This window comes from Vidua chalybeata, chromosome 22 (genome assembly GCF_026979565.1).
Source record: "Vidua chalybeata isolate OUT-0048 chromosome 22, bVidCha1 merged haplotype, whole genome shotgun sequence".
Classification (NCBI taxonomy): Eukaryota; Metazoa; Chordata; class Aves; order Passeriformes; family Viduidae; genus Vidua; species Vidua chalybeata.
The window spans coordinates 5,798,784-5,810,751 of NC_071551.1; the positions used below are offsets into that span (position 1 = coordinate 5,798,784).

The window sequence follows — 11,968 nt, forward strand, 5'->3', positions numbered from 1 at the left end:
TAAATTTTTTTATAATCATGAAGAACACTGCAGCCAGACACTTTGCCCTCCTTTTCTTTTCTTTATGCAACAGATTTGGGATTAAATTCCCCACTTTGCCCCCAAGCCAGGGCTAATTCCAGGACCAGGATGACAGTTTTACCCCAGATGTGTTGCTCTCAGGGGTGCACTCCCAGCTGGTGCCATCCCAGGCCATTCCTCCATGGAGTGCTCTGATAGCAAATGCCCCTCTCATTTTTTGTCCACACATCTGTAAGGATGAGTCATTGGGAAGATGCTCATCAATGTTTGCCATTATTTACAGTCCGACAAATCAATGTTTGCCATTGTTTACAGGCCAACATCGATCCCTATCAAACAACAGGGGCAGACAAGTTGTGTTATGTAATTGATACGAACCACCCTGCCAAAATGCAGATTCCATTATTGGCATGTCTTCCTGCCTAAACGCCAGAAAGCTCCACATATGAGCTCCTGTCACCTTGGAAACGTTCGGAAGGGAAATGCCAACTGCCTGTGGAAGCACAGTATGCAGCCATACAGCAGAGTGAACTGGCCAGCTCTGCTGCCTTTCCAGCTGATCCTGAGGTGGTACTGTAGGAACTTCACAGAACTGCCTCTGAATTTAACCTCCTGGGAGCAAAGCGGCAGGGGTTTAATTTGGATCTGCTCGCTCCGTTTCCCAGTTTCTCCAAGACGGATCACTGGGGTCCAGAGCCCACAAAATCTGGAAAAGCTGCATCAATCAAAGCCTTTTTTCTACATTTCCAGGAGCTTAAATCCTAAAGATTCACTGGCTTTAAGTTGATAGACATAAGTTGTAGATTTGGAGATAAGAACTTGGCTGGGGAGCCATAATTTCCTTCAGAGGAACTGCAGATATCTTCTCCCTTGCCTATCTATATGATAGAGAAAAATCTACACTGTCTTTCCCTAAAAACACATTATTCACCTGACGCAAAATCATGACCCTTGTTGATGTTGTTGTTATGAAAATAATTCAAACAGTTGTAAATTGGGACTGAAAAAATATCCTGAAGAAAAATAACACAAGAAACTGATAATCAGTGATATTTCCAGGTGTTCTTCTGAGTGTTTTCTTGAGGGGAAAATCTGTGCTTGGATGTTTTTTATCCCAATTCGAGGAGTGTGGGAACTGGCAGGTTCAGAGTTAACACAGTTATAACTATTCCAGATCTGCAGAGAGAGCTATACAGTTAATCACTGCATATTTTTAGCCTACATCTTGTAGCTTTAATCCTGCAAATGTCTGTATGTAATTTGTTTTATGTAATATGAATAGATGCCATAAAATCAAGATTCCACCATTTATAGAGCTAAGAATGTCCATGTATTTCTCAAGATTGAGGACCTATAGCATAAATGTGGGACAGTGAACTGGTCACTGTGTGTAATTTATACTCCATACTGTGTGTGCCAGTGGAAATAAATGCTCAGATTAGCAGCATGTGCTTGTGTGCCTGGGATCAGAACCTAGACCTTACTCTCATAGCAACGATAACAATTACAGAAATATTGCTTACAATTAAGGAACGTTTTCAACTAAATAAATCTGAGAATGCATCTGTCTCTGTGTACAGATCAGGGTGTATTTTGGTGCAGATGATGTCTCAGTATTTTAATAACTGAATCCCTGGGAGTCTTTGAATAGCTGGGTTTCTCTAGCACGTCATCGAGGCCTAGTGCCAAGAGTGAGGGAACAGGGATCTGCTCTGCTGTGGATCCAGCTGCACTGCTCCTTGACTTTGTCAAGGTAACACAAGGAATTGAGCAGACAGGAAACCCAGTTAATCACCAATTTAGAGCTAAAATCATAGAATCATAGAATGGCCTGGGTTGGAAGGGAACTCAAAGCTCACCCTGTGCCACCCCCTGCCATGGGCAGGGACACCTCCCACTATCCCAGATGGCTCCAAGCCATGTCCAGCCTGGCCTTGGACACTTCCAGGGATGGGACAGCCACAGATTCTCTGGGCACCCTAAATCTGGTACCTGAACATTTGAACACCTCAAACACACAGGCTCAGGAGATTCCACTGCAGAACAGAATATTCAAACTGGTTCACTTTATGAACACAGACATTCACTATGTAAATCACTGAAATATCATCTAAAGACTTTTCATGTAGTGATTTTGTGCATATTTATAACAATTACAGAAGTTCATATGGAACCTCTAGAGCTGCAGTTGCTGCTGAAGCCAGAGGACCTGTTCAGAATGTGACATAATAAATGGGCACCATGAGCAGTACATGATTTCTGCTGTAATAACCTTTAATTAGTAACTAGTGGTAAAATCCTTTTGTCAGAATAGTACAGGCTTACTTCTGAAAAGACATTTAAGACAGATTCCTTTTGGATTGAAACTTGGAAACCTTCAGTATTCTAACATGTATACTCCAGCCCCAAATCCACAAGACTTCACATTGCAGCAAGTCATCTGAACTCACAAAAAGGGTTTTAATCATAATGCCACCAACTTGCTTAAAATTTATAAATGGATATTAGTAAACAACAAGCTGAAAGTTCACTGAGAATGTCTGGCTTTGGTTACCTGAAACCACCTGAACCAGATGTCCCAGACAGGCAGCATAGGTAAAGGTGCTCCCAGCAGGCTAATTACTGACACTAATACGATGGAATTGTTAATGCTGCTGTATTTCCAAAGTGTAAATCATTCTTTTAAAGAATGTGCAAAAAGCTCACTCGCCACCACACCCAGGCAGGAGCCGTGTCAGTGTTTCATATTCTGATCTACCTCTGACAACAATCGTCAAGTAGGAAAAGACGCCAGAGAGCTGCTCAAGATAGCTCAGACCTCAAGAACTCAATGATCTGAACAACTGCGAGGACCCCAGGGACACCGGACCCAGCCCGGGGACCCCGGCCCTCGGACACCGGACATCAGCCTGGGGACCCCGGCCCTCGGACACCGGACCCCGGCCCTCGGACACCGGACCCCCGCCCAGGGACCCCGGCCCTCGGACACTGGACATCAGCCTGGGGACCCCGGCCCTCGGACACCGGACCACAGCCCTCGGACACTGGACATCAGCCCGGGGACCCCGACCCTCGGACACCGGACATCAGCCTGGGGACTCCGGCCCTCGGACACCGGACCCCGGCCCTCGGACACCGGACCCCGGCCCTCGGACACTGGCCAACTGCCCACGGCCCCCAGCGATCCCGGCCCGCACCACCCCGCGGGCGGGGGGGATCCAGCGAGGCGCGCCGGCAGCGCCGCCCCGCGCCCGCGGTGGTTCGGGGGCGGGTGGCGGCCGTGCGTGCGCGGCGCCCCCGCGCGCGGTGGTTGGCGCCGTTGCCGCGGCAGCGCGGCCGGCGCGGCGCGGCGGGCCCGGGGCCGTGAGGAGCCGGGCCGGGGCCTGAGCGCGGTGAGCCGTGAGGGGACAGCGCCGGGAGCACCGAGACTGCCCCGGGGCGTCCTGTGGGAGGGCTCGGGCCTTCTGCCGCGCTGTGCATCTCGGCCTGATTTACCCCAAACTTTGTTATTTGGGAGTTGGAGCCACACAACCTCACAACGCAGGGCTGAGGGCGTTGGGGCCGCTGCTGCATTGGCTGCTCATTTGATGTTTGTGCCACTTCTTAGTGCCACCAACATCCCTAAATCGGTAGCCCGGCGTAGGAATCCTTGGCTTTAAGGTGGTTCCTATCATTTACCCATTCCTCCATACTTCAAATCCTGGGGTGTGTTTTCTCTGCTCCTTAACTGGAGAAAATGGATGCTCTCTTCTTGTTGATTCTTGTTGAATTCTGCAGAAGGATTTACATAAATGCACTCAAAGCTTCGTTAAAATTAATCATATGTCCACCTTCGTTAAAATTAATCATATGTCCAAGTCTTTCTGTGGGTAAGATGTGAAATGCTCAACCATGTGGTAATAACTCATTCTAGATGACATGCAGAATTTACTGAGTTCTAATAAATTGTAACAACATTTGGGAACAGTTTGCTTTGCATTGGAGAACTCCACAAGACTCAAGAACAGAGAGTGTTCGTAGGAGTTGTGCCCAAATCATTTGGGGTAAAGTCGTGGTGTAAGTGGATAAAATACATTCAGAAGGTTTGTTTTATTACTGAGATGATTGTTACATTAAAAAAAAAAGGCAAAAAGGCAAATTCCTTGCTTTTCACTTAGAGTGAAATGTGTAACTAGCAGAGAGGTATATGGTTATATCTCGTTATTTCACATGCATTAAGTGTGTACTGATTGCTGTGAATTCACTTCCAGAGATAGTCACCACTATTGCAAGTTGTTGGATATTTGATGTGGAAAACATGTTCTTCTTTTTATTCAGCCTGGTCATTTGGAAAGAACTGACAGCATGGAAGATGGTGAGATCAGTTTTAGTGAGGGAGAACAGCAAATATCTCCTCTAGTGTTTCTAGAGGAGGAGGAAGAAAGACAAGAGGGAGAAGAAGAAAGAGAAGAGGAAAAAGAAGAAAGAGAAGAGGAAGAAGAAGAAAAAAGAGAAGAAGAAGAAAGACAGGAAGAGGAAGTAGGAGAAAGACAAAAAGAGGAAGAAGGAGAAGAAGAGGAGGAAAGAGAAAGAGAAGAAGAGGAAGAAGAACAAGAAGAGGAAGAAAAAGAAGATGCAGCTGGTCAGCTCCCTGTTGTGGAAGAACACTGGGAAGGTGAAGATGAATTGTTTTGATAAGTCACAAAAAACTGGCATTAATGTAAACATAATGTAAGATAAACATGTTAGATCATTGGCCAGAACCTGGCAATACATTATCCTCCCTTGTCCCCATCCCTGTTCTTGTTTGGGATTTTCCCACATAAATAGGATTCTTGGTGACACTTCCACATGAAGGCAGAGAACATTCTCCTGTTCATTTGCAGGTGTATAATAGTCCTGTTTGTTTTGCCATATGAATTTTTTAATGTACACTGCAGTAATGCTATAAAATGTCACGTCTGATTCTCCATGCTGTGACTTGACAGCAAATATAGAAAGCTTTGCATTTTAAAATTCAAAGTCTCTTTATTAAGCTGTTGTTTCAATATCTGCTAGAATATGAGCTGGAAGAAGAGCTGGATGATGGTGGCAAGATGGAAAACAAGGACACTTTTGAAGATGCTGGAGACCAGTCTGATTCTAGCACGTAAATACCTTTCTCCAATTCAAACAGAATTTCTTCAGTGGTGCTGAGTGACCAGCTGTGTTTGACATGTCTTAAACTAGTTTAAAATGTTCCTGTTAAAATTGTAAACTATTGTTCAGGAACACTAAAATTGCAAAGCTGAGGTGGGATCAAGAGGAGCCCCAGGCATTTTAAAACAAACACACATCATTAGTGCTTTGAATGAGGGTATAAATGTTCAACATTAGATATCCAATACTGAAAATCCTGGCTTAAGTCCATGCATGCAAACTTCCTGTGCTGTTTGTGTTCATGTTCTTCCTTATTTATAATGGTCTTATTTGTAACAGTTCTGCTAGAATAAAACAGAAAGCAGGGATGTGAGGATGTCAGACAAACTTCACATAACTACAGTTTCACATTGTTTCTTTGTTGGTTGTGTGTTCCAATTCAAAGGCAAAGCTCAGAACGCTCTTTGGGCAACATTGGTAACATTCAGCCTCTGAAGTCTGCAGAAAGAATTCACATACTAACCTCACAGAGAAACCTCCAATTGCTCGATGACATGGTCAGGGAAAAGGAACTGACGGTCCAAAAAACCAGGTTAGTGTTTAAGCAAACATAATCCATCAGCACAAATCCCCTGGCAAATACTGAGGTACTGTATCCATCATAAATACTAGAGTTTATAGAACTATGTATCTGACAGGAATCCTGTCTGTGAATCTTGCCCTCAAAAAGAAGACTTTCACTGGGAAGAGAAAAGAACCTACAAAACATAAATGATGTGTTTGTTTCTTGCAGTGACACGCTGAGTGCCTGTCGGCTGCGGAGCAAGATGCTGGCAAAGCAGCTGGATCATGTAGACATGGAAATAGAGAGAGAGGAGGAGGCTGGCAATGTGTAGGTAGAGAGTATTTCTGGATACCAAGGTTTACAGGCATCCACTATGTTCATCTGTGTGTAATTAATGAGATAAGAGCAGAAAGAGGTGGAAACTTGGGAATGGGTAGGAAAGAGGCATATATTTTAAAATGTAACAACAGGTACTAAATCAGCCTAGCCCACTACTGTCAGTTATGTCTGTCAGGGTCTCAATCTTCTATTCAGTCTGATGAATCAAGGTGCTGTGGCACTCCTGGAGGTCATGGCTTTGCTTCTGGTGATTACTCAGTCAGGATTTCTATATATGTGTGTGTATATATTTTTATAAATACACATGTGCCATTCCTTTCTTGTGTTGCTCTGGAATGCAGGAATGCCTTTCAGGAGTAGCTCTGCAAACAGGAGCTGCTCTGAAACACTTGTGCTATCAAGTGGGAGGCAATTTACTGTACTCTTCACATTTGGTTTAAATAGAAAGCAGTGGGTGGCTTGTGTACCAGGAGCCAGAGGCTTGTGAACAAACTTCGCAGCTGCATTCTAACCTGTGTTAATCTCCAGGTTAGAGCAGCGATGAATGAGAGAAAGGAAGGCAGGTTAACTGCCAGAATGGGAGAGCTGCTTAAAGAAAACTGATGAGCTGATGCAAATGAGTCTTCTGAGGTGGTGCAAGTGGGATCTCAGAGACAGTAACAAATCCCAGCAAAGACAGAAAAGCAGTGTAGTGTTTATCCTTATGATGGGTCACGTGGAGAGGTCTAGATATGGAAAAAATAGCAATTCTCCCAATCTCTTACATTTAGCAAGTGACTAGTGGAGTGAGAAAGGCTTGATAGATTTCTGGCTTATGAAGTTTGAAGTCTTTGTGTTTTAGCAAGAATGCAAATCCTGGCTGCCATTAGCACTACCAATGCCAATAGAGAAATGTTGAATTTAGAGGAGTAGGTGCAGGTAGAAGATCCAATTTTCATTTAGAGGATGGGAGTTTATGGTGAGTATAGTCAGGCCACTGTCTGTGGATCCTGTAGCACACTGTCTGCAAGTTTTCCTGGGGAGAGAAGGAAAATAACTGGGAATGCTGCAGTAGGCTAAGTGTATGGAATATTGTGGCACCATTTTAAAAGCAAAATCAGTCTAGGTTCTCTAGGTTCACCTATGCTTATCTTCATGAATAATACTACCTTTATCAGTTTGAGAAGTGAATCGTTTCATTAAGCTACTGGTCAGTGCTTTTGAAATTCTCATCTGTTCCTTTCAACTGGTGTATAAGAGTTTCAAGAAAGCTTTGTCTCAAGAATGGACACTTAGAAGGTTAAACAAGAGGCTGCATAAATTGCTGGGATTCTGATGAATAAATCTGAGCCTTAGAGCTGTGCTGTATTCTTGCTGATCTTGCAAGGGGGGCTATGTTCACATTTCTTTCTGCTGGGTTCTCTCTAACGTTGCCAGTGCAGCCGTGTCCCGCCTGCAGGCCGTGAGCAGCCGATTGTGCACTGAACTGGAGAGAGAGAAGGAGCTGGAGCTGAGACTTGCTCTGACACTAAAACAGAACTTGTAAGTGAGGGAATGAAGAAAGTGTGAAGGGAATCAATCTTTATTACGTTCTTCATATGCTGTTGGATGGATTCAAAAGTTAGTCAATAGAGAAATTGCTTATAAATACTGAACTACATCATTCTAGAGCAACTTCTAGCCTGCATGGTTCATTCCTTACAAATGTAACTGATGTGGCTCAGTCCCCAAGTTAGTTTTGCACATGTAAATAAAGTTTTGATTTTATTATGAGAGGTGCATAAATTGTGACCTGAACAGGTCTCATTTGAAATGTAAAATAAGATGGACTAAAGTAAATCTGTCTGTGCATGAGCATAAATACTTGTAATTTATGCCTCTTAGTGTTTTTATAGGGCATAAAGGAAAGGATAGAAAATGAGCATGATGGAGACATTGTAACAGTACTGTGTATTTTTATGCCAAGCTGATTTGCTGCTTGTAATTGATTGTTCACACATAATAAATTACTTTTTTATATCAGACAGAGTAAAACTGTCTTTTGCAGGAGGCAACAGGTGAGTGTGTTTATATTTTGGTACAGCAGGTACATCAAAGGAGGAACACAGGCACAAGCTTCTAGCTGTGATTAGCCAAGTGGTTAACCAGGATACAGTGTGTTCTGCTGCAGTGTTGTGTAATAGCTTTAAAATGCTTGACTTGTTTATTGTGTGATTAGCAATACACAGAACAGATTAATGTGCTCAGCTATATCATATCTGGTTCCTTCAGCAAAGCACAGAAGAATAAAAGCTGTGGCCTGTCCCTGAAGTTATTTATTGTTGAAGGAAAAGCTATTTTTAGAATTTTTCTTGGTTTTCATATTTTCTTCTAGGTAAATGGGAGAAACACAAACTTGAGGTTTATTTTTTTACCTTTTTTGGACCAATATTTTTGATGTGTTTGAAAGGGATATGGTATTAGATATGAGCCTTAGTCTGGAACACCTGTGTCAGTAAAAGGGTTTGATTCAAAACATGTTTTAAAATAATAAAAGAAAACATGGTTATATGTTTATTTTCCCCATAGAGTATTCCCTACTCAATCTATCACCTTAAAGTGAAAGAATATCAGTATTCCAGTGAAAACAATTCACACTTTTTTTTAAAGGGTTGAGCTGTGGCAGATAGAAACTGAACAGGGAAAATACGACATCCTCCGTGAACAACTTCAAAAAGATGAGGAGGAGCTACAGATGCAATACCAGGAGGAGAGAGAAGTGAGGATTTGGAAGGAAAAAATAACAGCCCTGCGAGCAGAAGGAACACGTCGGACTCGAGAGAAGTAAGAGCCTCAAAGTCAGAGCCTGCTGCCTTTCTTGTTTTATTTTCAGCCAATTCTCTGCTGCAGGTGCTGAGATTAGCTAGTTCAGATACTGGTGCTACTGCGTGTCTTAGCTGGGTGTGCTTCAGGAATATTTGATGAGGAAATGGAATTAAAATAAGAATTGGCCATGGCCTTGCAGTTATACAAATAAAGATTTTTGATCTATGGGAGTAAACTTACTGAAAATGAAAAAGCTACAAATGAAGGGGGTTTTATCATAGGAAATGAGGTTTATTGGGTCAGAGCAGTTGCATGCAGTCACATGCAGTTGCATGTGTCTGCAGTCCTGTTGGCTTCCAGGACCTTCTGGGCTTTATGGTGAAGTCCATTGAGATTTCCTGGAGCAGAAGCAGAAACCAAGAAGCACAAAAGTGCTCTCCAAAAGCAGAGCACAAGTGTGTCAGGCTGTGGCTTTTGTAAAGTTTATAACTTTTTCTGTAATGTGGGGGATGTGGAGAGTGGACAAACGTCCTAATTTCAGCACATATTAATAAACTCCCCAACCCCGCTCTGAGGTCTCATTGTGTTGGAATCAAATTTTCCTTAGTCCTGCTGCAACCGTTGGTTTGTCTGTGTTTTGCAGAAGAGAGGAGGAAGCCTGGAGAGAACGTGAAGAAAGAAATAAAAAACTCCTCGAGGATGCAAAAAGGAACCATGAGAAAGCAGTCTGCTTCCTGAGGCAAAGCATGGCAAGGTGGGGCTTCACTCCTTTCCTGTTGTACACACTCTGCTGGGCAAGGCTTTATCCTCCAGTCTTTAAAAAATAATGATTTTTTCTGTAAGTTGTGTCTTCTGTTGCACCTGGAAATCTCGTGCCAGATACAATGTGGTGAGGCAATGAGATCTTACAGAGCAAAAAGGATGTGGAAAGAAGAAAATCCTCTCAGTGTCCTAGCATGGCCTCCAGATTCCCTGAGTCTTTGTCATGAGGGCTCTGACCTCTTGGAGGCATTGATAATGATTTGAAGCATTTTATATATGTGTGTGTGTGTGTGTCATTAACTGAAGTAGTAGAACTAAAATCCAGGTTTGAAACCTGCCCTGTCCCATTCTATGTCCCCTCAGAAATGTGGTTAAAAAGCATCAAAGGATTGATGGGCAATTTCTTTGTGTTGCTGCTCTGGTTGATCTTAAATTACATCTTCTTTCATAGGTTAATGTTTATGTTATTATTCTGGTGTTGAATTATTTTGCTGCTGAAGAAACTGAACATTTGTTACTTATTTATATATATATATAAATATATCCTAATGCATAAATATTAGGACTTAATTGTAAAATGATTGAAATAACTGTTCTGTTTCTATGCTGTTTTATTTTTATTAGATGGTGTATACAAACTGATCATAATTAAGAAAAACAAAATCAAATAGATTTTTTTTCCTGACAACTGTATCAAACATATCAGTCTTAATTTTTTTCTTGGTTTCCCATTATATTAGCTGGAATATTCCTAGGTTTGTTTCCTGCCCACGTATTTCCAACTTGTAGAGTTTTCAGGGTTTATTTTTAGTGTGGGTACATGTGCTTGGCTTGTAAAAGTTTGCTACATAAGGTTTAGATACTACTTATATGAGCAACACCTGAATTCTTTATTTTAGCAGCCAGTCATATGTCATAACATGAAACACATTCTTCATATCCAAAATTTAAAAAAATTAAAGTTGTTGAGCAAAATATTTGAAAACCTGTTGGCACTTGGAGCTTGAGCAGTGCCATGTTTGGAGGAGCCTCCAGCTGTTCCCTTGTGCCCACAGCCAGTGCCCACCAAACAGGACTTTACAGCAGCAATTCCTGGTGGCAATTACTCCTTGTCAACTCAGACATTCTATTACCAAGAGCTTTCCAGGATGAGAGCCTGAAAGATTTTACTTTGCTTACAGAATTCATGAAAAAAATGCAAAGGAAGAAGCGAAAGCTCGGGAGCATATGGAGAGAAGGATACAAGCTGTGCTTTCCCTGAAAACCAGCATCACTTCCAACAGGGTACTGCTGCTGGGCTGGGATGGGAATGAAGTCACTGACTTGGGAGACTGCTGGGTTCTAATGCAAGTCAGCTCAGTTTTCCTTGCAGAGCTGTGCAGTGATTTTTGATCACATCACTGACCAAACCCCTTGAAACTGGGGAGAGTTTAACCATTGCAGGGATGGCATGAGAGCTGTGTGGGCAGGGTTTGACACTTCTGCTGATGCAGTTTATTCTGTCAACAGTCTAGTTGTTCTGGGATGGGAACTCTCTGGGAAATAATGCATACTAAAAAAAGTTCTCTGGAAGTTCAGCCAGAAGGATTTCCAGTTATTTGGATCCCAATGCAGAAATATTCCACATGGAGAAAACATATGGAAGAAAAACAGTTATTTGTGGATTTAAATAGTATAAATTAGGAATTTCTAAGCTATGCTGCTTTGCTTTTCTATTTATGTTCTGTAGAATATGAGGGAATGATCTTAATTTAATCCTGATTTGTTTAGAACTGTTATCTTTTCCTATTCCTTCACTGAGCAGCATTCCAGGGGCAGACTGGAAGGTAGAGAAGTAGCCTGGACCTAGTCAGAGCTTTCTGCATCTCAGCACCCCATGACTACAGAGAATATTACAGACAATACCTTCTGCTTCAGAGACATCACCATAAATGGATACTTGGATAAGGGGACCAGCATTAGATCCTCTGTTTTATATTCTTTAATATATGAATCAAATATGTAACTGGTTTGTGTGACTTCCGTAGGAAAGGCTCCAAACTCTCCAGATTTTGAACAAAGCAAAGGCCTTGGAGGCAAAGAAAGAGGAGATGAAAATGAGGGAGGCCATCCTAGCAGAAGGAGGCAATGTTATCAGGGAAATGTTTCTCCATAAAAGACAGCAAGAACATGAAAAAAGGAAAGAGTGAGTATCATACCAATATCAAACTCTGCCTGCTCCCTGGAGCTCAGTCAGATCCTGAAGGCAGAACATCTCTGATGGAGCCTGAAGGGAGTGAACTCCCTCTCCCACTCTGCGTGTGACACTTGCACAGTCTGTTCTTGGTGCCCTGAACTCCTGCCTTGGGGGTGCTCAGAGCTCCAGAGCTCCGTGGGTGT

At 42.6% G+C, this 11,968-nt stretch overlaps 1 protein-coding gene across 4 annotated transcripts in view; it reads left to right on the forward strand.

The window, feature by feature from the left end:
- The window catches only part of CFAP74 (cilia and flagella associated protein 74), a 67,396-nt gene that overhangs the window by 25,926 nt on the left and 29,502 nt on the right, over window positions 1-11,968 (forward strand). For 2 of the 4 annotated variants that reach the window (XR_008434556.1, XM_053962668.1), the window contains exons 1-10: window positions 3,345-3,413; window positions 4,339-4,675; window positions 5,059-5,149; window positions 5,585-5,731; window positions 5,933-6,031; window positions 7,460-7,564; window positions 8,672-8,845; window positions 9,471-9,581; window positions 10,771-10,873; window positions 11,617-11,774. Coding sequence is in view for 3 of the 4 variants with exons in the window: in XM_053962668.1 (XP_053818643.1) it covers window positions 4,366-4,675; window positions 5,059-5,149; window positions 5,585-5,731; window positions 5,933-6,031; window positions 7,460-7,564; window positions 8,672-8,845; window positions 9,471-9,581; window positions 10,771-10,873; window positions 11,617-11,774 (1,298 nt within the window). In the remaining variant the exon portion in view is untranslated. Of the gene's footprint in view, window positions 1-3,344; window positions 3,414-4,338; window positions 4,676-5,058; window positions 5,150-5,584; window positions 5,732-5,932; window positions 6,032-7,459; window positions 7,565-8,671; window positions 8,846-9,470; window positions 9,582-10,770; window positions 10,874-11,616; window positions 11,775-11,968 lie in introns of those variants that run through there. The other 2 variants (XM_053962667.1, XM_053962669.1) reach the window with 2 other exon arrangements.